General features: G+C 35.2%; 1 protein-coding gene across 1 annotated transcript in view; it reads left to right on the top strand.

Moving 5' to 3' along the window:
• LOC121329682 (centrosomal protein of 128 kDa-like) overlaps positions 1-13,805 on the top strand; it is a 40,838-nt gene that overhangs the window by 14,024 nt on the left and 13,009 nt on the right. Inside the window, exons 13-18 of the mRNA XM_041275389.1 lie at positions 754-1,104; positions 2,076-2,726; positions 3,183-3,472; positions 7,851-8,079; positions 8,822-8,881; positions 9,635-9,827. Coding sequence (XP_041131323.1) covers positions 754-1,104; positions 2,076-2,726; positions 3,183-3,472; positions 7,851-8,079; positions 8,822-8,881; positions 9,635-9,827 — 1,774 coding nt within the window. The remainder of the gene's footprint in view (positions 1-753; positions 1,105-2,075; positions 2,727-3,182; positions 3,473-7,850; positions 8,080-8,821; positions 8,882-9,634; positions 9,828-13,805) is intronic.

A 13,805-nucleotide genomic window follows, 5' to 3' on the forward strand; every position in this document is an offset into this window, starting at 1 on the left:
TGTGTAGTATTAAATAGGTACATCCTGGAAAAAGGTCTTAAAATATCAAAGCATCCGCAAAATCACCAAAATACATAGTCGTGTATAGTAAGCCTAATTTAAAACAAAAAAAAAAAGCTTAATGAGACCACTTTGAAGCCTACAGTGTGGACTGTTATAGACTTTATAAAAAATACTTTAGATTTTTGGCTTATAAAATGTCTGTAAATAAATGTTCAGATTTAAACTGCCCTTGGGTTAGCGCTTTGCTCGGAACATTTGCCTAAACATAAAAAAATACATTACTCATTTTAATACTTAAAAATCATAATCTCTAACGGCATCAGAAGCCGCACTAACAAACATTATGGTAGAAATAACATAAAGTATTAGTACATATAATAATAACAAATAATAATAATAATAATAATAATAATAATAATAATAATAATAATAATAATACAACAACAAGTTGGCCTACATGAAAACTAATTCTACATTTTTCTGGTGCTGGGACAAATACACAAATAGTTGAACAAACATTTGTTTGAAATTTATTGGGAACTGTACTTCTGTTTTCCAGCTAAATCAAAACATCAAAATGAAAGAATATTTAAATAATTGTTTGCTTAAAAAAAAAAAAAAAAAAAAAAAAGTCAAAATGAAATCCCATGTTCTTCCCAGTACTGCATTTTTTTAACCAAGTATTTCTAATATGTTTTTTTTAATATACTGAAATTATTTTTTTTCAAATTATTTCTTTTTCTTTGATAGGTGCTGTCATCAGACCTCGATAAGAGGGAGAAACAGCAGCTAAGGATGCTTGATCAGCTGAAAGAAATTCAGAACCGTTACGAAGACTGTGAGACGGACCGAAAGCGCATGGAGCTCCACATTGAGGATTTGGACACTCAACTGAAGGACTATGGCAGGGAAGCTGAGAAGCACGTGAACCAGCTTAAACATGCCGAACTCCTGAAGAAGGAGAGTGACAAAAAGAAAGAAGAACTGAAAGTTAAAGCCCAGGAGTCCATCAGGCACTGGAAACTAAAGTGTAAGAAACTTGAAAGTGATCTGGAGAAGCAGAACGAGACGGCAGAGCTAACTATGGACAAAAACAAGCAGGTAGTTAACTGGGAAAATTAGATACTTTAAAAAAGCACCTTTGATCCTATTTTCCTCAGCAGACTAGAACATTATAACAGTGATACAGGCATCAGTAAACATTACTTAAAATATGGGAACTGAATTGGCTACTTTCATATATAAAATGTGTTTTATTACATTATATGTGGCCTTCTTCCCATCTGCATAGATCTTTATTTTCCATTTTTTAGATTTAGTTTTTTATTCATTTTGATTAATCTGGGATCATTTTTCATTTCTACACTTCTTCCACTCTTTTTAAAGCCTGTTTGAGAGTTCCACAGGTACAGGGTACCCATACATTATTTCCACACTGCTGCACTAATCTATGTGGTCTGGTGGTGCAATGGATATAGATTCAGTTCCCGTAGTGTGTTTCTTTTGTTTGTTGTCATGTTTTTGTGTGAGATTTACTTGATTGACTGGTATCTCCTTCACCTTAAACGCCCACTCTTCTTTGGGTGTCAGGCTGTATCTTTTTTGTTATACTTGCTACTCACACTACCCACAGTCTTTAGTTGTTAATTAGGTGTTAATTTCATTTAAACACAATTTCACTAGTACTGGGTACTTTTATAAAACTAAGAAGACAAGTGGAATTAAAGTCTGCACAGCTACACGTAGAAAATCTTCAGCTTGTCTCAATTCTTAATGTTTATTTGATCCACACAATGCGTTTCAGCTGGAGTCAGCTTTTATTAGGTAAACTACCTTCTAGTGTCTGTCATCCGGTACTATGCTGTCTTTGTACCTTTCTAATAGCAAGCAATACATTCGCAGAGCCCATTTACAATAAGCAAAAGGCACACACCACATATAAAGGCTAAGTATTATTCCATGTTTTGACTTTGAGAGGTTGATTGGTACATTTAATTTCAATATAATCGATCCATATCAAATTTGAAAAAATATAAAAATATACTAATAATGGTCAATGCAACTTCATATAGGTGACCAAAGAAAAGGAAACTCTACAAGGGCAGCTCCACTCAGTCATGCTACAAATGGAGAACCTTCACAAGGAGCTGAGTGACGTCATCTCAAAACTGGCACAAAAAGAAGAGGACAGTCGCCGTAAAGATGTTGAGCTCAATGAGATAAAATCTCAGCATATGGACTTGGAGCATGAGATTAGAGAGGTGCGGGAAGTTGCCAGTAAGCTCGAGAATGAGATTCAAAACCAGAACCTGTTGCATTCACAACTGAAGAACGATAACCAGGCATTGGAGAGCAAGGTTCTTGTGTTAAGCAGGCAAAATGAAAAGGATCGGGGGACACTGCTAGAGATGCAAGGGGAGATTAAACACCTGAGTGCCATTCGGGCTGAGTTGACTAGTAGACTTTCTGATGAGGAAATAGCCAGGAAGGAGTTGAAGAAAGACCTTGCTGACCTCCAAAGCACACATGACTCTGGCCAAGAGGAACTGCTCTCTGTGGGCAGACGGATCAAACTCGAAAGGGATCTGCATTATAGAGAGCTGGCAGGTCTCAGATCGGAGATAGAGAATTTGAAAACGAAACATGAAAAGAATATCCAGGAAGCTCTCCGGCTTTTTAGACAAGAAAGGGATGAGCAGGAAAACCAGATAAGAACTTTCAAGGTAACAGTGCAGAATTGGCAATTTATTTATTTATTTTTTTAAAACAATTCCTTGGAAAGTGTGAAAGTTCTGGTTGTGGGTCAGAAATCCTCATTCCCAAGTAATAGTATTCAGAGGTAAAACACAATCTGTATAGTAGCACAAACAATGCATGCTTGTTAAAATATAACATTCTTTAGTAGACATTAAATAAAACAAAAAATGTTTTTGTTAATTATGGCTATTTTGTCAAGTTAAGACAGTATGAAGTAGCTGATTTTGTTTCCCCTGTTGTTAATCTGTGCAAAAAGGCATCAAGGACAAATTTCCCTAAAAAAAACAGAATTTGTGCTAGACCTGGCCCAAAGTCATGTAATGGCTGCACTTGACATCAACTTGTGTTGTTAGTTAATTTACTGTGATACAATAAGGTTTATCAACAGTGAAAAACAGGTGGATAATTTTCTTTTCCTTCAGGCTGAAGCAACAGAGGACAAAAACGTAGTTAAAGCACAGCGTCGGCAGCTGGAAAAGATGAAGATTGAATGTGACAAACTGACAGAGGAATTAACTCAGAGTGAAGAGGAACACACTAAGCTCAAGAGGAAGTACCAGCTGCTGAAGCAGGAGCTGGAAGAAAAGGTGAGCTCCCCTCAAACTTTACAGAGAGCCAGGATTCATTATGGCTGTCTGTCATTGTGGAGAAACAAGGCTTTAAGAGCTTTTGCTCTCACATTTATACATCGTCTTTCAAATAATATTTTTAAGTGAGTTACATGGAAAGCAATAGATTTATTTGAGAGTGTACATAAAAATGAAACCTTAAATATCAAGGTTTTATGAAGATACCTTTAGATAAGCAGTACATATGGCATATGAACAGTTTAAAGTAATTTTAATGAACAAAAACATTCCATACATTTTCTCCACAATGCACACCCATTCACTTTTATAGGACACAATGTACAGTTTTGAAAGAAACAAATTAGCAAACATGTATTTTAATTTTAAATGATGATTATCTGGTACTACACTAGGTTAAAGAAATATCTGATTGGCAGCTTAATTACTTCACACAACTTGACTGGATGTACAGCATGGAAGTGTCTGCAAAAACGTTCTATAAATATTCTTCTCCAGCAGCTTCAAATAAATTACCAGTAGAAAAAATCAAAAATTCACTGTTACCATAATGTGTGTGTTTTTTGTACAGGAAAATCTGAAACCAACAAAATTATAACAATATATATTACGTAGGATTAGGATTACTGTTCCTTTTACATATTAACAACTTTTACATATGACTTCTGAAAAGGACAGAAATTAAAATTTTAATAAAACTACATTGAATTACATGCTCCTTTGTCATAGAAGCTTACTGTGATTGGCATGGTATGATTAAAATCAGAATCACAAAGTGAAGCAGTTCCATTGAACACTACACTTTGTGCTCGGCCTTAGCTAATAAATTACAGTCTACATGATATTTGAATAGAAAAAAAAAAAGATTTATTTGGGCGATTGCAAATTGAATGGTATTAACTTTGAAACGTATCAGGTCTTTTTTTAAAATTACAGGTTAGCGCCGCCTTTAGATATACAGAAGACACTTGGGACCTCGCTGAATGACATTAGTGGAGAAAAGCTATATATCTCTGAGCATTTTGGTAGGTAGAGTAGCTTCATGATGTGCTCCAAATTGTTTTCACTGTTGGCCATATAGGAGATGCTGTTTTCCATCATTCAAAGATTTTATCCCATGTGTTGTGGAGGTCATGCTCACTTTGGTTTGCTTCAGATATAGGATCCATAACTGGCAGGATGTTGTAAACCTCTGATTGGAGCATCATCACTACGAGGGCAAAACGCTCTTAAAGCTGCAGTGGTGCTGCTCTTGTTAGTTTAATAAAGGCAAATGGGACCTGGTGGAAGAAGATCCTCCAGAATACATATAGCATGTCCATGCTAAACGTCCCAATACATTTTAATAAAGATATATTGCAGGGCTGCAGGATGTCCGCGCCCGCGCCAAAGGATATGGTCAAGAGGCGAAGATTACTCTCCTCCCACTCTGAGTTAAGTGGTCACCACTGCCACTGTGCTGCTCCCACTCCCCCATAAAAAGTAAAGTACACAACTTACTATAAATACAAACTTGCAATTATGACCAGCACAGTGTTTCAAAAGCAATACAAAATTTAATACTCCATTAAAAATAAAAGAAGCTAAATTCTACAGTTTTGGATAAAGCCAGCGCAAACCTTGACGATCTACATGTTAAGTGTGCCCGGAAGATTTTGGACATTCTGCTACCCTGATGTATTGAATGAATGTAACTACTTATGATTAAGTCTGTTACTGAAAAACATATGCTATTTAATTTAACACTGCTTTCAAACAGCTAAATTATCAGTAAAATACCTCACAGTTTATATATGGTTTTCTCTCTTGAGATGATAACTTTCCTTATTTCCTGTAAAAGGTCATATTCTTCAAATGAATATACTGTGCATGTTTGTCACCTGCACCTTCCTGTATGTTTGAAAAACAGTTATACTGAGGTCTAGCTGTGGTGCTGATGTTTTTAAACTTTATTACAGAAATGCAATGCATGTGAGAATGGCCTCACGGTCACCGTCACTGTCACTGTGTGATCCTTTGTTATTTCATAAGATTTTTCTTTTAGTTTTTCCTGGTAAAGGCAAAGTTATTATTTATCAAGCTGAGTGATTAACAGAACTGGTGAAGCGTGTCCTGTCTATCAGGGTTTAGACATTAACTTTGTAATGTCTCACTCAGACAGAGTAGTATGGCGGTACAAATATTAACTGATTTTTTACTTTTTAGGTTTTTTTATGCATAGACATTCATTCATCAGCATGATATGGCATATTATTCATGTCACACAATTGTCTCTCTCTCTCATCTATCTATCTATCTATCTATCTATCTATCTATCTATCTATCTATCTATCTATCTATATATATATATATATATATATATATATATATATATATATATATATATATATATATATATAATTTATATAATTAAATTTCTCATTTTCACGCTACTCAATGTCACGCTACTCAATAATTATGTGTATCCTAAATTAGAGTGAATGTAATAATCAACGTACCAGGTGTTTTATGTTGACATGAACCAGCACTTTATAAAACAAATACATTCATATTATAATTGAAGGATTGAGGTTACTCACGAATACAGATTATTGTACTTTTTCCAAGGCAATTCTATAAATTACTGGAAATAAAATGTACAGGTATCCATGGGAACCAATACTATAATCTGCCAAAAGGGAGCTAAATTAGACCATTACAATTAGGCTTTTTCTTATATCTAAAGATATATATGCCTTTTTTATTAAAAAAAAAAAAAAAAGAAAGAAAATAAAGGGGATCTTGGTTGATTTCAACAAGTTGTTCCAGAATCAAAGTGAGAATATCCGTGACACAGTAATGCAAACAAATGTGTTTAAGATGGAATCCAGTGTATGACTATTTTTAAGTTCTTTATAACTTGACAATTTATAGTTGCAAGTAAATCTGGTGGATGAAGGTAATATAACCTTGTAAATTAAAGTAGCCACAGACCAATATAGGAAAATGCACATTACAAAATAACCCTGAAAACAGATTAAAAAACTTAATGGAAAGATGACAGTTTGACACTTATTCTAGAGATTTTTAAGTTTGGGTTCAGATGACAAATTTACAAGGGATGAAATAAGGTTTTGTTTTTTTAAAACAAGCTTAATATTTAGAGCATCTAAGAAGAAAAATAACTTCCAAAATGGTATTATATTTTACAGTATCTGTACAGAGTATTGGCAACATTTGAATACAAACTTTATGAACTTTGAAATGTCAAAATTTTCTTTAACAAGTTCTAGTTTATTTTTCACAATTACTGCATGTAAAAGAAACAATGGGGGGACTGTTACTTACAGTGCCTATAGTACGTATTCACCCTCCTTGGACGTTTTCACAGTTTGTTGTGTTACAGCCTGAAATATTGATGCATTTAAGTGGGATTTTTTCCCTTTGATTTACACAACCTACTCCACACTTTCAATGTGTGAAAAAGTGGGGGGTGAGAAAAACAAATCAATTAAAAATAAAAACCTGAAAAGTCTTCATTAGATAAGTATTCACCCCCTTTGCTAGGGTCTGCTTAGGCTGTCCTCCCAAACTGAGAAGCCGGATAAGAAGGACATTGGTCAGAGAAGCCACCAAGAGACCAATGACAACTCTGAAAGACCTACAGCGTTCCATGGCTGAGATGGGAGAAACTGTCCATGTGTCAACAATAGCTCAGGTACTCCACAAATCTGGCCTGTATAGAAGAGTGGCAAGAAGGAAGCCATTTCTGAAAAAAAAACAAAAAAAAAAAAACAGGTAAAATCCCATGTAAAAAAGTCATGTAGGAGACTCTGAAAAGATGTGACAAAAGATTATGTGGTCTAATGAAACAAAAATTACAACAAAAACTATTTGGCCTAAATGCAAAGCATTATGATATGGGTTTGCTTTTCATCAGCTTGTCAGGGTAGAGGGCAAAATGATGGAGCTAAATACAGAAAACCTTAAGGAAAACCAGCTTCAGTCTGCAAAAGACCTAAGACGAACGGAAATTCACCTTTCAGCAGGACAATGACCCCAAGCACTCAGCCAAAGCTACACTGGAATGGCTTAAAAACAAGAAAGTGAATGTCCTAGAGTGGCCCAGTCAAAGCCCGGACCTGAATCCGATTGAGAATCTGTGGCTTGAAGTTTGCTGTCCACCAACAATCCCCATCCAACTTGACAGAGCTTGAACAATTTTGCCAAGAATGGGCAACTATTGCACGATCCAGATGTGCAAACTTGGTAGATTTACCCCAAAAGCCTCACAGCTGTAATTGCTGCCAAAGTTGGTTCTAGCAAGTGTTGACTCAGGGGGGGATTTTAGAATACTTATCTAACCAAGACATTTCAGTTTTTTTTTTCATTAACTGTTTCACAATAAAAATTCTCTTGACTCTTCAACGTGTTGAGTAGGTTGTGTAAATCAAAGGGAAAAAAAATCCCATTTAAATGCATCAAGATTTCAGGTTGTAGCACAACAAACTGAAAACTTCCAAGGGGAGTGAATACTTACTGTAGACACTGTATATCTGACTTGTCTCATTTCCAGGGGAAAATGGTCACCTATGGTGGTGATCGCCTGAAACATATGGAAGAAACAATTGTGGAACTCCAGGAACAACTTGGTTTACTGGAAACAGAGCAAGAGTCCATACTTTGCACAATAGGAATTGAAATTGGCTCTGTGTGTGAAGTCTTTTCAAGGGACTCGGATGAACAATTCAAAGTAATAATTATTTTATGTTGTTTTATGCATTAGTTGTAATATAAATTAATAATCTGAGTTGTTCAATACAATATTTAAAAGTATCACTGATTTATATGTTAAATTACTTTCACTAATTTAAATGTTGCTAATTAGTTTGTATTAACCTCTAGGTAAAAAAAAAACAAAACAAAAAAAAACATGTGACAGGCTTGCAAGAAACCATCGGCCTCTGAAAAACATTGTTTTTACATCAGATTACATGAAATATTGTCAATGCCTACCGCAGTCTGTTCTGTATCAGGGACCAACCTATAATTTAGCTATAATCCATGATTAAAGTTATTTACCATATGAGAGTGTTTTTTTTTTTATTTTACACAATTAGTCCCTTTCCACATTTGATTTAGTATTTTAAATATGGGACTAAATTACATGGTTTTTAACTTCAATTTAGATCAACTGTTCCTGCCAATGGCTAACTTGATTTTATGCTTTAAAACAAGCAACAAGTTTATCGTAATACAGTACAATTCAATTATGAAGTAATAAAAATGGCCTTTGGATTATATCTCGGCAATCTTTTTGTCAGAATTGCATTAAGATAACCCTAAGCAATGAGATTGACTGCTTTCACTATTGTTGTGACTTTAGATTAAATTGTAATGCCACCACCAAACTCGTCTGCTGAGAACAGCTTTTTAATGATTCATTTTAAAAATCACTCAAGAGGACACGTTAAAGTAATTACATTTGTTTATAGGCAATATCTCTTACATCTGGCTTGCAGAAGGACTCTCATCGCTGGCTGGCTGAAATGAAGGTAACGAAATTAAGTACAGTAATGCCCATTGTACCAAATTGTTGAAATTGTGCTACCAATAAGAAAATCCTTCAGTTTAAAAGTTTTATGTTCAGGTGTTTTTTTTTGTTCTGGTTTATCAGCATGTCTACAATGTATTCCTGTGTTTCATAATACAGTCTCTTTGTGGTTTGAAGTGAGCTTGTAAACATATAAACATTTCTGTGAAATTCTAAGGTGATTGGTAACATAACAAATGATTGCATGCACCAGCATTCTACAGTACTTCAATAATGTATGATCCAAGCTGGGGGCATGTTTCATGGTGTTGCCAAATGATCTGGTGGACAACTACAGAAAAGTCAATAGACTTTACAATCATGAATGAGCCCATGAGCTCTGGATGTTGAACTTGAATAGTTAATGTATAATGAGTTCAGCATAAACTTCAGGGTTCAATGAAGTTGCTGTTGTTGATTTTATGTACTGTACTGACATTGTTTTAGAGAAATGTGCTGCCTTACTATCATTATTTGTTGCATTTCTATTATTTATTCATACTTGTTTTAAGCAGATTTTTCTGACTTGTGATTGTTTGTTTTTTCATAACATTGTTCTGTGTTGGACATCAAACCTGGAATGAAAAGCAAATTGCTCAACATTCAATGGACATGATTAATGTTCTGCTTGTAGCCCTTTTTATCTTAAAACTAAAAATGAGAGAACATACAGTACCATATTTCACATTTCTTTTGTTTGTCCTCTTTGCTCCAGACAAAGCTGCATTGGTTGCGTGAGGAGGCGAAGGAGAGAGAGGGGCAAGAAAAGAGGCTGCGACGTCATCTCCAACAGAGCCGGGAGCAGCTCAAGGGCCTTAAACAGAATAAGGAATCGGAGTGGCAACTTCTGATTGGGCAAATCACAAAGCAGGAGCAGCTACTTGAAGAGATTCACAGAGAAAAAAGAGGTTGGTTATTTACTACATTCTCTGTTGTCTTTCAAAAAGAGTTTTTGTTGAAGTACCAGCAGACAAAACAAAAGCTCTGAAAACTAGTTTATGAAACTAACGTCAGCAGCCATATGATCAACAAAGGTACTTACTCAGTACAGTTCAAGATACCTAGTGCTCCCCTGAGCCAGAGGGCTCTTTGTGGCTATACGTCATAACAGTATGTCAATGTAAATTGTGATCTCCACAAACATTATGGCAGGCCTTTTAATATATTAGAGAATCACAAAGGTGAAAGCCTCTTCAGGCTGTCCATTCGGTAAGAGGGCATTACAAAGTGCATTCCTGATGAGAGAAATAAACTGCTAGCTGCTTTTACATTGTTTGTAATTAAATCTGTTCTACTAAACAATAAGCACTGTGGGGGGAGCACCTGAAAAGAGTGTTCTTTGTAAGAAATAGCTGACGTAGTATAGGACGTTAATGCTAAGCAGCTTATTTGGAAGTTAGTGCTGGATGAAAGTTTGCCTACACTGCATCATCCTCATTTGCTAATTATTATGTAAAAGTTGAAACTAAACTTTCTATTTTATATGATTTTGGAACTTTCGGAAAGAATGTGCATTTTGCATTGAAGCTGTTAAAGCTGCAAAATTGAATTTGATGACAGGTTTTATCATGATACAGAAGGTAAGATTCAAAGATGGAAAATATCTTAGTTTTTGCTTTTTTACAGTATTTTACTAGGGCTTTGGACACACCCCCTACAAACTCGGTCTACAAAACCAGGGCTGATTTTCGGTTTTGGCCGATAAAACCCGATAAAACACCCCTGATACAAAAAAAAATGAAATAGGTGGATAGCCAGTAAACACAGGAAAACACCAGAAACACTGTGGAAATGGTTAATCAATTTATGTTGACTTTACCTTTTTCCCATTAAAAAATAAAACCTACTGCAACAATAATAAATACATTTCCCAGTACTGCTTGGCGATGTCCCGTCTTCCTGACTTGTATTATTATTATTTATTTCATATCAGACGCCCTTACCTAGGGTGACTTTATCTATCATTGATTTGTTCTGAGTACTTTAAACCCACCGTAACTACTGAGTGACAGCACATTCCTACATTTTTTTTGGAGACTGTGCTTGCAAGACTTAAAACGAGATTGCAATCAGGAATGGAGGCTTGTTAGCGGGATTTAAAGATGTATTACAGAGGAGGATTTAAAACAGAATTGTGGCGAAATGTAGAAAAATACCTACATACAAAAACCTCAGAAGAACGTGTCCATGACCGTAGGGATTTCGTTGTGGGAGACAGCAAAGGAAAGAAGGTACAACTTAAGTGTGCAAGTACTACTATACGTATAAGCACCGGAAAGTACAATGAATAAAAACCGAAAAACAGCAGTCCTACACGTAACGTTATGACTTTGTTATAACAACACGGCTCCTAAAGATTAAGGGATATTCAGAGATATTAAGGTTTTTAAATCCCAATTGAAATAATGCCTAACAAACTTAATTTGGTGTTGGCATTACATCCATCTGGAATAGGAGCTTCTAATTGTCCACTCTCTCCATGAGAACTAACATAGGCCTGATCTGGCATACAGGAAAGGACTGATGAAGGCCTGCATATGCTTGTTATTAAACACATCGATATGAATATCTGTTACTGTTTAAAGCAATGTAGGTATTTTATGTTGAATGATGTCAAAAATAACAGCCATACTTGGTGATGTTTTACTCATGAAAGTCAAGTTGTCAGTCTAGGGGACACATTTTGTAATTAAATCGCTGGGTCCTAACTTAAACAATTGGATGCAATTATAGATTAATTTGAAACAGAGTCAACATTTACTTGTTGCTGAAGTGACTGAACAGACATGTCTGCTTAAGATGGGTGGTTGCAAATGCATTGTCAATTAGCCTATATGAACAATACCCTTTCTTAAAAAATTGTGATAGTACAGGGTCTCCCAAGAAATCATTTGTCTTAAAAACTGGGTTTGATTTGGTTTATTCAGAACATAGATGATTGATTGACTTTAGGGTTCAGATAAGATAGTCTTTTTTTCTTGTGATAAATATATTGTAATACAATAAAAAATAGATCATGAACTTTGGTAATATACAAGAGATCGAATTGTGATGTAACATTACATAATACATGCAGCCTGCAAACAAAAACTTAACTGTACACTTTTTAATGTAGACTGTGTCTGCAGCCCAGTGCTGTCTAGACAAAGGCTAATTAAACAGTGCTATTTACACGATAAGAAAACCTTGACCCACTTTAGAATTAGGTACATTTTTCTGAATCTCTGGGGTGGAAGAGATGGGGGAGGGCTTTTTAAATCCAGCGTTACTGGTTATGCTTTTTTTTAGACTTGTTCTGGAAGTTTTTGTATTTTTTTTTTTAATTTGAGTGTGTTGTTTTTTTTTGGTCATATGCTTTCCCCCCCAGACACAGATGTCCTGTACAGATAAAACGCTTGCAGAAAATGCACATAGAACAAATAAGTCTCTATGATTGAATGTATTTTTAATGACAAAAGTTAAATGGGTACAATCAGGAAACACAGATGATCAATTGTTTGAAGTGTTTGTTCAAAAATCTCTTAAAAATATTAAAATAAATATACAGAGTACTTTTAATAAGGTAAGGCTTTAAAACTAGCCTCAAGGAAATTGATTGACTTTTAGAATGTGTGGTTATCATGAACTTTCATATTTAGTACTGAAAACATCAGCATCATTCTGATAAGCTGGAGCATGCCATATTAGTACATTAATAAAGGCTTTTGTTTTTTGTTTCTTTTTTTATCTTTGGAAATATAGTGACCATGTTCAGTTTGTCTCACAAAAGCAATTTGGGCAATTCCCTTAGTGAAGTTGTTTACTGAAATAACAGCTCATTCATGATTTACAAGATACACTTTGATGAAGGAAGGGGTCACTACAACTGTAAAAAGAAAACCCTACTTGTTACAAAATTTACATAAATCGAGGACAAGAGAGCAATTCATTGTTGGAGAAGGGCTTGGCAACAACATTCATCATCCAATTCCCATGGTCAGAACAGAAAGGCATTGTAAAAAATGAAGCAAAGCTAGCTCATGGAACATCAATAGCTATTAAAAGGCTTATAGTCTTTTGTTCTTATGATGGGAGATAAATACATATTGTATTGATGTGGGATATCGTGATCCCTAGTCATGCAATTAAACTGTTAGCAAAAAGACGTGACTACCTGAGTACACAAACAACGTGAATTATTGCAGAGAAAAAACGACCCACAACGTTACTGCCCGATCTTGAATCATACATGTCATTAGCTTTCTGAGGAATTCGAAGGGAAGTTTTTACAATTTCAAAGTTTTTAAAAAACAGTACCAGCTTGGACAGATTGGAAATGATGATTAGACACCCGTATTTTCCACAGTTCACAAATTGGGAGACAAACAGGTGAGAGTAGCCACGACTGGAAATGAGAAGCAGCACAGAACTATAATGCTCTTTGTGATAGCAGACCTGACTCCCTTTATATCACTTAGAGTTTTGCATTTATTTAGAGAACAGCTGTTGTGAGTTATTTGCTAAGAACCAAGCTGTCTGGCTCACCGACAGTCTGTATGACACTCTCTGTATGCTTATCCAAGTATGATGAAATTACAAGAAGTTATTAATAGAATCCAAATCTAGGGGTATATGGAGGCAGTCTGTTCGTCTATTTGTCTTTCCAGCCAAATGTCACGCTGTTTTTTACTTATAGCTAAAGTACTTATTATATTAGGGTGAACATTTGTCTTTAAATACTTTAGCACAAGCTTTTGAGAAAATCTGAATGTGTATGAAGTCATCTGTCCAAAGATGGCTGCAGTGGGTGACGTCAGACCAGAAACAGGAACCAGAAAATAAACAACAGAGAGGTGGAGTTGGGTGGAGCTGAGTGATTGGCTTCACTCAGCATTTAATGAATGAAC

Source organism: Polyodon spathula, chromosome 17 (genome assembly GCF_017654505.1).
Source record: "Polyodon spathula isolate WHYD16114869_AA chromosome 17, ASM1765450v1, whole genome shotgun sequence".
NCBI classification, from domain to species: domain Eukaryota; kingdom Metazoa; phylum Chordata; class Actinopteri; order Acipenseriformes; family Polyodontidae; genus Polyodon; species Polyodon spathula.